The sequence below is a fragment of the Tamandua tetradactyla genome, chromosome 2 (assembly GCF_023851605.1).
Source record: "Tamandua tetradactyla isolate mTamTet1 chromosome 2, mTamTet1.pri, whole genome shotgun sequence".
NCBI classification, from domain to species: Eukaryota; Metazoa; Chordata; class Mammalia; order Pilosa; family Myrmecophagidae; genus Tamandua; species Tamandua tetradactyla.
Genome location: NC_135328.1, coordinates 200554164 through 200568961, shown reverse-complemented (window position 1 = coordinate 200568961; position 14798 = coordinate 200554164). Strand labels below are relative to the sequence as shown.

Sequence of the window (14798 nt, the reverse complement as noted above, 5' to 3'; positions counted from 1 at the left end):
CAGATTTCCTTCCTTGGTGTCACACTTGATGAGGAATGCTTATGACTATTTTCTTTATTTCCTTCTCACTTAAATTTCTATAGGTGCCGTGTCTAGAATTAGGTCATTTTAGAAAGGTGCCTGTTTGCACGAAAGGGCCTGTTGCTTTCCTCTCTGTTTTTTTTTCCAGACATGAATCGGTTAGGCCCAAGGAGCAGTGGAACTAGCATCAGATGAAAAGGGCCCTGTTCTTATAAGATGAGGTTTCTAAAGTGAAAGTAAATGTCAAGAAAGAGTCAGAGAGAGTGATGAATGATAACATATGAAAACTGAACACCCGGGCTCTAGACCAATGAAGTATATTTCAGTTTGAGAGGTGGACATGGGCATGAGATCTGTGCTGATAGGATGAGTTGAAGCTGCACGTCTCAGGTATTTGCATATCAGGAAACAGTCTATCACTAGAAGCAACTACTTCTCGCATCATGGTTTTGGAGGCTTTGCAGGAGGCAATGCAGTGGAAGGGGGAGACCCAGAGAACCTGGGTTCAAGTTACGGTTTAGCCAGCAACAGTCCCACCTTGGGCAAGCCACCTCCTCTCTTTCCTAGGGCTTATTTCTTCCTTCTTTAAAATGGCGTGAAGGAGGGGGAAGTAGTCTGATCATCTATACTCTTGCTTCAATCCTGGTCCCCAAAGTGGACTGACATTCTAGGTCAGGGGCTCCTTAGCAGCTGGACTTGTCTCTGATCTGTTTTCAACATGTCTTAGTTCTGTGAAGTCAGGGACATAATATTTTCTTGTGTGTAAGACATAGCCAAGAGTAGATGCTCAGATAGTTGATTGTTAATTATACCCGTCACCCGTTGAACTTTGGAGATGTGATTGGAACAGGACAGAACTTCAGCTTGGAGTCATAAAGAGAAAAGGGGCTGGCAAGAAAGCAAAGGAGTGACTGTAGGGACAGCTTGCTAGTAGCCTTCTCTTCCAGATCTAAGGAAAATATAGGAAACGGGGGTCTTCGGCCATGGACGGGTTTCTTAAGGATTCAAGTTCAAGCAGACTTTTCTTGCTCATGACAAAGTTGGGAATGTATAGCTTGTCAAGATTACATCCCAGTGAAAGGATCCAAACTCTACTGGGTCCTGCAGATGATGTTTGGCTGCTGATCTGGGGAACCTTAGTTGTCCCTTCCGTCTAAGGGAACTGTTGCTAAAAGGAACTGGCTATTCTGAGCCAGTGAGAAATGTACTGGTATTGGGGCTACTTCTTACCCATACAAGCTACAGGAAGGGGCCCCTTCGTCTGGGCAGACATGTGTGACACTGGGCAGAACACGTGAGTGGACGAGGAGAATGTGGGTTGAATTTCACTCCCCTTCCCTGTATCTTCAGCCCAGCACCCTTATGCAGGGCACGGTCTGACCATGGTATCCAGCTGTCCTGCTAAGAATCCACCCTGGGTTCATGTCCCCAGGTACTCCAGCAACTCTGACCTTAGGGAAAATTCCTTTTTCTCATTGGGGCTCAAAATTCATGGTAAAACAAAGAGGTTGGCATTTAGGAGGTTCTGCTCTCTCCCCCCATACCCACCTGTTTTGGATCTGCCCAGTCACCTAGAGTAGGGTCTGATGCGTTCCTAGGAGGAACTCGGATATTTGAATGAATGACTTCAGATGAGGTTGCTGGTGGCAGAGGTCAGGCCTTCTCCCTGAGAGTACCTGGAATTCTAAGGAAGCTTCAAAGGAGGCTCAGTGAAGGGGTTACAGCTGGGTTTGGGGGCTCAGTAGCTTCATGATTGAGAGGCCTGTTAGAAGTTGCAGTAAGTTTCCAAAGGTAAGTCTGACTTGAAGCGAGTGGGGAGGTGGCATTGTGGGTCGACGAGTTGCCTTGGGAGTGGCCCAGCTCTTGTCTTCCAGACCCGCTGCATTAATCCTCTAGGATATTGTTAGTTGTGATTTGTGATGATGTTTGAATGTCATCTTGGCAAATGATATTTGCTCCCCATTAATGGGCTGGTTCGTTAGTCATGTGTGGTTTCTCTGTATGTCTGATTTATTGTCACTGGTGCCAGGGACAGGTAGGAAAATTAAAAGGTTTTGCGCTCTTTGTGGCATGTGAATCTGAGCCTGTGAGATATTCAGGATAATTAATATCAGATACACTTCAGATTTAAATAGCTTTTCTTCAGAGAGCTCTATTTGAGTTGCAAATCCATTGAAGACATCTTTTTCCCCCTTGTCCTTCAGTTTCTTTGCTTTCATTTCAATCTTGTCCCTGTCTACAATGCATTTATAATAGATAAGAAGATTGGGCTTTAATAGCTGGACAGGTCCCTCGGGACACACTTCCATCCTAAGCCCAGCCAAAAGCGCCATCCTTCTTCCTTAGAACTTAATGCTGCAGGTGTAGAAAAGCTTAGAACTTGTCCCCACCAGGTGTACAACTTAACACTCGCATAATTGGTGGGGTTTCTCTCCTTTCATTTTTGAGTTGCCATCATTTTGGGGAATGAGATGCAGGTTTACCAGGAGCAATTGCTTCTCACGCCTCCATTCTTAACTTCGTCTTTAGTGTTAGAGCTAGAAACAAATAGAACGATGACTTTTAAAAGTCAGCTGCTTATTTCACAATACAGTTAGCGGGGTGGGGGTGGGGGGCTGAGGGGGTGGAAAGACTGTAGATTCCCTGGCGGTTTCCAGAGTGACTGATTGATTTACATCTGAGCTCGAGAAATACCTTTTCTCTAGCTTTCCCCAAAGACTGATCCATTATTCTGCCAAAAATAAATATTGTGATATATATTGCTCAAAGGGACTTACATCTTTTCTCTTATGGAAAAAAATAAATCAGGCTCTCAGGTTGTAAAGCCCTGTGCCGGGAAGCTGTTGGATAATCTTTGTGGGTACCTGCTCTTGTGGGTCTTGGTGCCGGCTTGGGGAAGACGCTTGCTTCTGCATCCTAAGTTGATTCTGTGCTGGGAGCTTTAGGAAATTCTCTCTTCCTGCCTTGCTTTCATTGGCCAAGTCAAGAAGACTTAGCAAGGGAATAATGGACATAGGATTCAGGAGAGTAATTAACCTCAAGTGAGCTGATGGGTATTTATTGCGTGACTTTAAAATAGGAGCCACTGCGGAGTAGGATGAGTGTCACAAACCTGTCATGAACCGAGGATTATTACGTTTCCAGTTCTGTGCAACATGACCAGGCGTACTTGGAAAGTAAGCCCTGGTTCTCAATTTCCCACAACCCTGGGGCCTAGGCTTTATGCACAGATGTTTGCATAATTTGGGAAAAAGAAATAACAGACTCTTAGCTCGAAATGTCAGTGGCAGATGATGGTAAGACACCAAACTGGAGACCGCGCAGGAAATTCTGAGGACTCCAGGAGCCAAAGTCAAAATGGTTTCCTCTCCTCTTTCCTCGCTTGATTCCCTCTCACAGACCCCCTTCGGGGTGGGGTGGGCTAGTCAGTAGCCGAGGCAGCATGGTTTGGATTCCCTTAAGTTCCAGAGTTAATGTAGCTGAAAGTCCTATAATTCAGACCTGTGCTGGTGTCACTAGCCCCAAAAGAGAACAGAAATGACCGAGGCCACAGCTACAGCCTCAGTATGGTGGCCCAGTTCTAGGTGTTTTCCCCTTTGAGAAGGCTGGTTTCTATGATTTGGGTTGAGAATTCCCCAGATTCGATAGGCAGTGGTCAGAACAGCTCTTATGTGGGGATCTTAGCTCTGCATCTTCATTAATTAAAAGCTAAGGCTGGGACAGGTGTCTATTTTAGTGCAGTGTCTTTAGTGGTAACTTTTATATAAGCAACTTTGGCATATAGATTGGTGCCCTCCTTCACAGGTGAGTAATAATTGTGTTTTTATCTGGCATCCTCAGTAGTTAGCAGCTCTACAGGTGAGCTTTTTAGAGAAACGGATTTTACCAAATGGCAGCCTTTTCAGTGGCCGAATAATAGATTTCTCTCTGTTCCTTTTAGCCGTGCCATCTTCTTAAGCTCCGTAATAAACAGAAATCACTCTTGTTGACTTAGTGGTCAGCAAAAATTTACTGTGTGATATGGTAATACCCTGTAAGGGCTGATGAATTGTATGTATAAGACTGTTTTCTTTCTGTGTCTGTGCCTTGTGTTCTTGTTTTGTTTTTTCACAACAACCTTATGATGTAGGTGCTATTTCTCTAATTAGGTATAACTTAAATGTACAGGTCTTAAAATATGCAGTTTGCTGAGTTTTAATACATCCAGAAACCCATGTAAACCATACTCTATCAAGATACTTTTCCATCACCCCAGAAAGTTCTCTCTGCCCTTTCCCCAGAGCACCTTCCTCCCAACTTTGTCTCATTCAACCACTGTTTTGATTTTGATTTCTATCAGAAGGTTTTGGTTTTGCCTGTTCTATAATGTCAAGTAAATGGAATAGTATAGCATATGCCCTCTTTTGCAAAGCTTCTTTCACTAAAGATAATGTTTTTGAAATTCATCCATGTTGTATCTATCAGTAGATCATCATTTTTATTGCTGAGATTTATTCCATTGTGTGGACATGCTACAATTTGTTTATCAGTACACCTGCTGTTGGACATTAGGGTTGTTTCCAGTTTGGGTTATTATGCATAAAGTTGCTGTAAGCATTTTATGGGCATGTCTTTGTGTGGGCATGTTTTCATTTCTTTTGTATAAATATCTAAGAGTAGACGGTCTGACTCATGGGATAAATATGTGTTTAAATTTATAAGAAACTGTAAATACCTTCCCCAAGTAGATAGACCATTTTCTATTCCTACTGGCAATGTGTGATAATTCTATATCCTTGTCAACACTTGGTATTGCTGAGCTTTTTAATTTTAGCCATTCTATGTGGTATGCAGTGATATCTCATTGTATTTTTTATTAGCAGTTCCTTCATAACTAATGATACTGAGCATCTTTTCTTATGCTTATTTTCCATTTGTATACCTTCTGTTGAAGTGCTTGGATCAAATCTTTTGCTGCCTGCCCCCCCTTTAAAACTGGGCTATTTATCATCTATGCTGGTTTGAAATGATGTATGGACCCTAGAAAAGCCATGTTTAATCCTAATCCTGTTTTGTAAAGGCAGCTGTTTCTTCTAATCCCTATTCAGTATTGTATGTTTGAAACTGTAATTAGATCGTTTCTCTGGAGATGTGATTTAATCAAGACTGGTTGTTGAGCTAGATCAGATAGAGGTGTGTCTCCACCCATTTGGGTGGGTCTTAATTAGTTTCTGAAGTCCTATAAAAGAGGAAACATTTTGGAGAATGAAATATTCAGAGAGAGCAGAGAAGAACGACATAGCCACAAGAAGCCGAGAACCCACAAGCCAGTGACCTTTGGAGATGAGGAAAGAAAACACCTCCCAGGGAGCTTCCTGAAACAGGAAGCCAGGAGAGAAAGCTAGCAGATGATGCCATGCTTGCCATGTACCCTTCCAGCCGAGAGAGAAACTGTGATTGTGTTCGCCATGTGCCTTTCCAGAGAGAAAGGGGAAACCCTGAACATCATTGACCTTCTTGAACCAAGGTATCTTTCCCTGGATACCTTTGATCAAACATTTCTATAGACTTGTTTCAATTGGACATTTTCTCAGCCTTAGAACTGTAAACTAGCAATTTATTAAATTCCCCTTTTTAAAAGTCATTCTGTTCCTGGTATATTGCATTCTGGCAGCTAGCAAACTAGAACATCATGTTATTGAATTGTAGGATTTCTTTTTATATACTGGCAAGTCCTTTGTCTAGATATATGTATCACGAATACATATGCTCCCAATCTGTGGCTTGCTTTTTTGTTTTCTTAATGGTGCTTTGTTTAAAGAGTAGAAGCTTTTAATTTTGATGCAATCCAGTGTATCATTATTTTCTTTTGTGATTAGTGCTTTCTGTATCCATTCTAAAAAATCATTCCCCACTCCAAGGTTGTGAAGATAGTCTTTTTAATTTAGGATCCTTAGGATAAGTTATGTATATTAGCATGCTGTCTGTGAATAAAGACAGTTTTACTTAATCCTTTCCAATTTGTATGTCTCATTTCTTTTCTTTGCTTCATTACACTGTCTAAAACTTCCTGTACAATATTGAATAAGAGAGGTGAGAACTGGTATTTTTGCCTTGTTTCTGATCTCAGTGGAAAAGCATTCAGTCTTTCACCATTAAGTATGATGTTAGCTGTAGGTTTTTTTGTAGATGCTTTTTGTGAGGTGAGGAGGTTCCTGTCTATTCCTAGTTTGCTGAAAGTTTTTATCAGAAGTGGGATTGAGTTTTGTCAGATGTTTTTCTGCGTTTATTGAGATGCTCTATTTTGGTTTACTAAAGCTGCCGGAATGCAATATACCAGAAAGGGGATGGCTTTTACAATGGGAATTTATTAGTTTACCAATTTATAGTTCTAAGGCTGTGAAAATGTCCAAATTAAGGCAACAAGATAAAGATACTTTTGTGAAGAAAGACTGCATTGGGCTTCCTCTGTCACATGGGAAGGCACATGTGTCTGTTGGTCCTTTGCTCCTGGAATTCATTGCGTTCAGCTCCTTGTTTCAGTGGCTTTCTCTGAGCATCTGTGGGTCCTGTCTTTGTATCTCTGGGGCCTTTCTCTCTAAGCTTTCTCTCTTTCTATGTTTCTACCTTTTATCCTCTCATAAAGGACTACTGTAATGGATTAAGACCCAACTTGAATTTGGTTGGTCACATATCAGTTGAAACAACCTAACCAAAAAGTCCCACCCATAGTGGTTCTGGACCCACAAGAATGGATTAAAAGAACATGGCCTTTTGGGGGGTACATAACAGCTTCAAACCACCACATGCTGATATGAGTCTCCTCTTTAATTCTGCTAATATGGCGAATCTTGTTGATTTTTTTTTTAGTGTTAACCACTTGCATTTGATTCCTAATATTTTATTAAAGAATTTTGCTTCTATGTTCATGAGAGATATAGGGCTATAGTTTTCTTTGCTTTTTGGTATCAGGGTTATGCTGACATCATAAAATGAGCTGAAAAAATTTTCCTTCTGGTTTTTAGAGCGTTTGTGACACTAATATTATCTCCTTCTTAAATGTTTAACAGAATTCACCATTAAAGCCATCTGGGTCTAGAAGTTTGCATGTGTGTGTAACATTTTAAATTATAAATTTAATTTCTTTTACAGATAGGGCTATTCAGAATTTCTTTTTCTTGTGTCTGTTTTATCATTTTATCTTTCAAGGAATTTTCCCATTTCGCTGAAGTTGTGGAATTTATTGGAGTAAAATTATTCCTAAGATTCTTATTCTCCTTTTAATGTTTGTGGGATCTGTAATGGTGTTCCCTTTTTTCATTCCTGATGTTAATAATTGCTTTTTCAGTTTCTTTGTTCAAACTACTCCAGCTAGTAGTGTATCAATTTTATTGTTTTTTTTCAAGCAATAAACCTTTGGTTTGAGTTTTTGTATCCAATTTTAAATTTCATTTAAATTTTACTTTTTTCTATATATTTTTCCTACTATTTCAGACTTAATTCACTCTCTAGCCTCTTTAAGGTATAAGTTTAGATGATTGATTTTAGATTTTTATTATTTTCCAGATAATCTTTCTTTTGATGTATAACTAAATTCCTCTGTGCTCAGAGAACATATTCTGATTTTAGTCCTTTGGAACATGATAACTGCTTTGTGACCTAGTAAGTGGTTTATATTGTCAAATGTTTCATATGCACTTAAAGACTGTACATTGTATGATATTGGGTGTAGTATTCTGTAAATGTCACTTATCAGATAGATTAATAGTGTTGTTTGACTATTAATATCTTTATTGATTATTTGTCCACTTAGTCAATCCAAAGCTGAGAGAAGATTGTTGAGATCTCAAACTATACTTGTGGATTTGTCTATTTTTCCCTTTAGCTATTTCAGTTTTTGTTTCATATATTTTATGTTTCTGTTATTAGGTATATACACATTTAGGATTATTTTAAATTCTTGGTGAATTGACACTTAACATTGTAAATGTATGTCTTCATCTCTAATAATATGCCTTGTCTTAAAATTTATTATGTCTAATTAATAGAACCTTTCTAGCTTTCCCATGATTAGTGTTTGTATGGTATAAACTTTTCTATTCTTTTATTTTTAATCCTTCTATATCTTTGTATCTAAAGTAAAACTCTTGTAAAACAGCAAATAATTGGGTCTTACTTTTTTATCTAGTCTGTCAATCTCTGCCATTTAAGTAGTGTATAGTCCATTTACATTTAATGTAACATTTATCTAGGTGTGCTTAAATACATCATATAGCAATTTAATTTTTATTAGTCCCATGTACTCTTTGTTTCTTTTTTCCTTATATTGCCTTCTTTTGGATTAATCAAATACTTATGATTCTACTTTAGCTTATCTATTTACTTTGTAGTTATATTTCTGTTTTTGTTTTTAGTGGTTACTCTAAGGATTAGAACTTTCATCCTTATCTTGTCAAAATGTACCTTGAAATAATATATCATTTTATTATGATATAAAGCCCTTACAATAACAAGACATTCCCCTGCAAGTACTCTCTCCCCCCTGCCTTTGGATGCTATTAAGATTTTCTCTTTATCTTTGGTTTTCAGCAATTTGACTATAACATTCCCAGGTGTGGTTGTCTTTGTCCTGCTTGGTTTTGTTCAATTTCTTATGTCTGTGGGTTATTTTTCATCAAGTTTGGAAAATTTGGGGCCCGTATTTCTTCAGATATGTTTTCTGCCCCAATCTATTGCTTCTTCTTTTAGGATTCAAATTACATATATGTTAGGTGGCTTGATACTGTCCAAAGGTCACTGAGTCTCTGTTAATCCTGTTTTCAGTGCTTTGGTGTGAATAAGCTATTTTGACCTATCTACAAGTCCATTAATCTTTTCTTCTATCATATTTGATCTGACGTTAATCCTACCCAGTGATTTTTGTTGTTGTGTATTTCAGGTATTTTTTTATTTCTAGAATTTACATTTGGACCTTTTTTATTATTTCTGTTTCTCTGATATTTCCCATCTGTTCGTTCACTTCCATCCTTCCTTTAAGTCTTGAAACATATTTATAATAGGTTTTTAAGTATTCTTTATTGCTATTTCTAACATCAGTGTCATCATTGGATCTATTTCTATTGACTATTTTTTCTCCTGGGAATGGGTCCCATTTGCCTATGCTACACATTGTAGATGCTGCTTTTTTTGAGATTCTGGATTCATCTGCTTTTAAGAAGTTTCCCTCCCACCTCTGCGAAGTTATGACTTCTTGTAGCTGTCAGGATACCTGCCTCTGGCAGCTTTATTCTGTGTTCTTCCTATCTTGCTATATTCTAACCTACAATTGGCCAAGAAACCATTTAATCTATCTTGTTGGCATTATAAGGAAAGTATAAGTAACCAGGCTTTTAGTAGATCTCTAAAGACTCCTGAATCACGTGCATGAACTTTAATGTAAAGATTTTAGTATAGTTTAGCTATGTAAAAACTCTTATTTATTTTTTGTAGTTGGTATTGGCAAGTGAAATGTAGCTTTGTATCGAAACTGTGTCCTGAGCTGAGAAAACAGTTTTCAAGAGGTCTCCTAGTTTCTGGCTGATGTCATCCTAAATTATTTGTGTATTCTTTGTTTGTGTGCTTTTAGGGGTTGGAAGAAATGTTGCTATATGTGATGCTTCGGCAGCCTCCATTAGTGTTCCTTTCCTCTCAGGATTTTAGAATCTATCAAATATTTGCTCTTACCTTAAGTCTAATGACTACTTTTAAAATTTTGGTCTGTAAATCTCCGCATTTAAAAAATGAGCTGTTTACATAGGCTGCGATTTCCTGAATTAGTGATCCCAGGAAATCTAAATATACGTGGCTGAAGGAAGTCCTAAAATGTGTTCTGTACAGTACTTTACTGTAAAGGCTGCCTTTAATTCTGTTTGTCTCATTACATAAGTCTGTTATTTACGTCTCCTATCCCCACCTTACCCTGCCAAATCCACTCTTGGAATGAGCTTTTCAGAGGTTAAGTGAAACTTTGCCAAGTAAATGCTGATCTCCTGGGAAGACATTTTGGCACCTTTTTCTGTTTTTCTGCACTTGTATTCTTGACCTGAATCAGTGAATCTTCCTCCTTTACAACTCTCCCAGAAGCCATTCTCCATGTCTGTCACATACCTTACAGCTATGGAGTAGTCTTGGTTTTTAATTATAAGAATCAAGGGGAAGAGAAGACTTTAGGTTTTTGCTTTTAGAACCAGATCTTTTAGAGAGCAGCCTATAAAATAGAATCGATTTTGCTACTTCAGAGTATAAGGAAACCCTTTATAGGGAAGGGTTCATGCTTTGGCAGGAAAATAGCACTCGGTCTAGAGACTTCTTTAGCAGTTTCAGATATAGGCCATCTTCTAATTACATAAGGGGCAGAGACCTCACACCGTTGCACTCTCAGAGATGGCATTATGTAATAACCTCCCTTAGAATCATCCTAGAATATTTGTGTCTGATTATCAATCCTGGAGAAACTAAAAATGGTACCAGGGTGGCATCAATCCAAATAGGGCTGAGGAAGAAAAACAACCTTAGACATTTCCTGCGATTAGGCACTGGATTAGATTAAAGCATAATGAGAGTCTCTGTGTTCCAAGTAAAGTGCTCTTACATTTGGAACCAGCAGGAGCAATATTCCAGCTTGTCAGCCCTTGGAATCTGAAGCTTCTTATTTATTAGAAAAGGAGTTTCTGGCTCTGTAACTTCAGTGTCACCTGTTGTCTTTTAAATGTAAGAATCTCCAGTGGGGTCTGCTTTGAACGTGAGGTGGGGGAGGGGGAGAGGGTACTGGGCTGGGATGACATGTCTTGCATGTGTGATGTTCTTAATACATCTCTAGCATCCCATGGGGGGGGGCCCACAGCAGTCTTAGGGCATGGACTGCAATCCCATTTATAGATGAAAGAATGAAGACTCTGAAAAGAGAAGCGACCTGCTCAAGGTCCATCAGTTTAACTTGTGGCCCACGGACTTAAACTTCTCCTGACACCTAGATTGTCCCTATTTCTATTACATCATCTCAAGGCTGATGGGTGATAATTTAGAGGAAGGTTTTCACGTTGGGATGGAATAAAGTGGAAATTGTTATAGGCTTGGTAAGTATCCAAAAAAACTGGTGTTGTGAATCTCTAGAGCAGAAATTCTGAACTTTATTGTAGTCTGGAATTGCCTGGGGGGGGGGGCGGGGACCAGATGACTAAATATTACTGTCTGCCTTCCTTGCCTAGATATTTGGATTTCATTGGTCGGGGGGTGGGGGGTGGTGGCACCCTGGGCATTGAGATATTTTAAAACTTCCCAGGTGGTTTTAATGGGCAGAAGTGCTTTAGAACTAACCTAGGATGTATCTCCCTTCAGGCTATATTTCCCTTTTACCCACTTATGAAAGAGGTCGGAAATCTTCAGTATGTTTTAGGACCTAGACCAGAATTGGGTAAGAAAGAAATGGACTGGGAAAAAGTCTCAATTAAACTCAGATTTCTAGAGTTAAGAACACATGCTGTTAACATTAGAAGAGAAGCTGTGGATTTATTAAAACTTTAAGAAAAATATTGAAAGCATGAACTATCTATTAAGCCTCAGTTATACAAAATTAACTGAAGAAAATGCAAAGATGACTCTTTGACTTTAAGGAATTTTGCCGTCTAATATTGCCATATGCCTGAATCACTTCTTACCACTTGCCAATGCGTGGAGATAAGGAAACATTGGTGAGCTGCATAAATATTTGCCTGACCCGTCTAGATCTTTTTTTGAGGCAGGGGAGGGGAGGAGGGAAGGGAAGCTGACAGGACATAAACATCTGAAATGAAAATATTGTAAGATTTCCCGAAAGGCCACCACCCTCCCTGCTATGGCTCTCTGTTGATTTCCAGTCAACAGAGCTGCCTTTTCACATCGCCCTTTGGGCATTACAGAGGTCCTGAGGGTCAGCAGAACAGATTGTTATCTGTAAAATCCAGTAACTGATACTCAGGAAAAATGAGAAGGAGAAGTAGTACTGAAGAAGTGAAAGGGCTGAGTCCGATGCCAGGTGTTCGGCTTCCACTTCAGTGGTGCTCTGATATTTCATATGTCATCTCTGCCATGCCAGGGGCTGATTTAACCTGGGAGTTACTGTCAGGATAGAATGGAAGCCGCAGGGGTGAGAATATGCTAAAGATGAGTGGAGTGTCCCCCAAACAGCTCCGTTTCTATGCAGGAAACCTGTGACTTTTCCACCTTTGTCAAGATGCAGTCTTTTGTGTATAAAACATGTCCTATTTGTCCCAAACTTATTTTGTTCAGGCTTCAAACATTGGACATTTAGCCGAGGAACATTAATGGAAAGTCAGGCTTCAGAGAAGAAATTTCCTTCTGCTGTTAAATCTTATGTTAAACTGTTCTTACTCAAACACCTCTGTCTGCAGAAGCAGTGATGGGGCTGGAACTTGGCAGATGGCTGTAGCTAGAGAGCTGTGTGATTGTGGTTTCCTGGAGGCCTGGGTGGGGAGATGATTGTTTGTATATTGGTTTTCATTTATATATGGTTTTTATTTTCATCATCCTGCGATACCCAGATACTATGGTGATAGATTGATTGGAAATGACTCATTTGTCAGGGATCCGTGGGGGATGTAGGTTTCCTTCCCGTGTGCAGTGGAGTCTAAAATGTTTAATTAGATGCTGAGACATTTCTGTATGGGTCCATCTTTGCCAGTTCTCCCAGTTGGATGCCATTCCTTAGATTGAAGAGAGACTGTGGGTTTTCTGGGCTCAGCCTCCTCTCTCTTTATTTGCTTCAGTGCATGCCTCAGTCTCACCTGTTACTTACTGTTTTTTCCCCCAATCATTTTTGTTCTAGAAGCTGCCTTTATGTGTCTGCTGGAATTTGCAGGGCTGAATCGTGTTGGAAATCTAGTTGACAAACAGGTCCAAACCAGACTTTATGAAAAATAATGTAGTTGAACTGATATGCAGTGAGAAGAATAGAACTGTCTGCTGCTTATCTGTTTCATTCCAGTTTAACATTTTTAGGGAACTTGCTTTGTTCTTAATGGGTGCCAGGCAAAGCCCTCGATGCTGAGATGTAAGGGTGAGACATCTGCCGTCATCGAGCAGAACATCTAGTTAGGATGAGATGGATGTGCAGTCAAATAACACCATGTAACACAATGTAACAGTCATGTAACACCATGGAAGTGCCCAAATAAAGGTGTGAACAAAGGACTCATTAGTCACCTCCAGAGGATGTGAGCTGTGGGCTTGAGGGGTGTATTTCCAGAAACATGTGGAAAATACAAGGGTAGTAGCAGAAAGCTCCGTGTGCAGGATCTTGGGAGGTTTTATAGGGGTGAACGTGATAAGTGAATTTTGGTATGGCCAAGGCTTCTACCTGAGGTAAATGGTGACTGCAATCACTGGGAGGCAGAAAGAAATTTAACTCTAGACACGTTAAAAGTGAGATGCTTGTGAAAACTAGGTGGGCATATCTAATGGGTTGCTGGAAATATGATTTTGGAACGGGTGCAGTCATGGTGCCGGGCGATGTAGGTTAGAAGTCATTGCTGGGTATGCTGGGGGTTGAAGGTTTGAGTGCAGAGTCACTCAAGGAAAACCTAGACTGAAAGGCAGAAGCATCAGAGCCTTTGGGAATCCCTGTGTTTTAAAGAAGAACCAGAGTTTTGGGGGTGGGTTGGAGTTGGCAGAGGGACCAAGAGAGTCACATGCAGTCTCCTTTTTCCTTTCACGAGCCGGTTCTGCCATGGCTCTTTGGCCACTGAACTCTTGGCATCTCCCAGCCTCAGGTCAGAGTTTCAGCCATGACCTCTCCCAAGGGACCTGCACTTGTTTTCCTCTCCTCCTGTTTCCCCTCTTCAGTTCACCGAGGACTGTTTTCACTGGCCACAGACCCCTAAGCTCTCCTTCCTTGCTGGCATTGAGTACTGGAGAGTCTGTTTCTCCCCTTGGTTTTCTGATGTATGTTAGCACTCACATTTGATCCCCACTAAGAAGAAATGGGTACTCTGAGCTTTCTGCTGACGTCTCATGAAAAGTCCAGGAGCCAACCTGAGGACGGTTAAGTGACTCTTCTCCTGGCCTGTTGCTGAGTGAGTCCTGCACTGTAGCTTCTTATCCGAGGAGAGTCTTCACAGCATCCCCATCTCCTTTGTGGGAACTGGATGTGTCTACCTCAGGCCTGGCACACACCAAAGATTCGCAGGTCAGTTCCTTCAGCAATGAAAGAGAGGCCACCCGTGGTGGGAAAGGGCATAGTTTCATCTCCATTGCTGTCGAGGAAAGGAAGAAATTTTAGAGGAGTGAAGATGCAGCTTGTCTTTTCCCAGTGACCACAAACAAGCTGGCAGTGGCCAAGCAGATACCACCACATTCTCAGTTTCTGGCTGGAATTCTCCACTGAATTGTAATATTCTCTTGAAATCAAGCCGTTGAATATTGAAAGGAGGTGTTCTAGTTTGCTAGCTACTGGAATGCAATATACCAGAAATGGAACAGCTTTTAAAAAGGGGGATTTAATAAGTTGCTAGTTTACAGTTCTGAGGCTGAGAAAATGTCCCAATTAAACAAGTTTATTGAAAGGTCCAGTCACAGGCATCCAGGGTAAGATACCTTGGTTCAAAAAGGCCGATGAAGTTCAGGGTTTCTCACTTATGTGAGAAGGCACGTGGTGAACACAATCGGGGTTTCTCTCTCAGCTGGAAGGACACATGGTGAACACAGCGTCATCTGCTAGCTTTCTCTTCTGGCTTCCTGTTTCATGAAGCTCCCCGGGAGGCGTT

The 14798-nt window shown here is 40.3% G+C and overlaps 1 protein-coding gene across 2 annotated transcripts in view; it reads left to right on the top strand.

The window, feature by feature from the left end:
• Positions 1–14798, top strand: part of MAN1C1 (mannosidase alpha class 1C member 1) — a 143609-nt gene that overhangs the window by 4449 nt on the left and 124362 nt on the right. The window contains exon 1 of one of the 2 annotated variants that reach the window (XM_077150774.1): positions 2674–3317. The exons of the other annotated variant lie outside the window; for it this stretch is intronic. Within the exon in view, the coding sequence (XP_077006889.1) occupies positions 3312–3317 (6 nt within the window). The 5' untranslated portion in view covers positions 2674–3311. Of the gene's footprint in view, positions 1–2673; positions 3318–14798 lie in introns of those variants that run through there. 2 annotated transcript variants of the gene reach the window in all.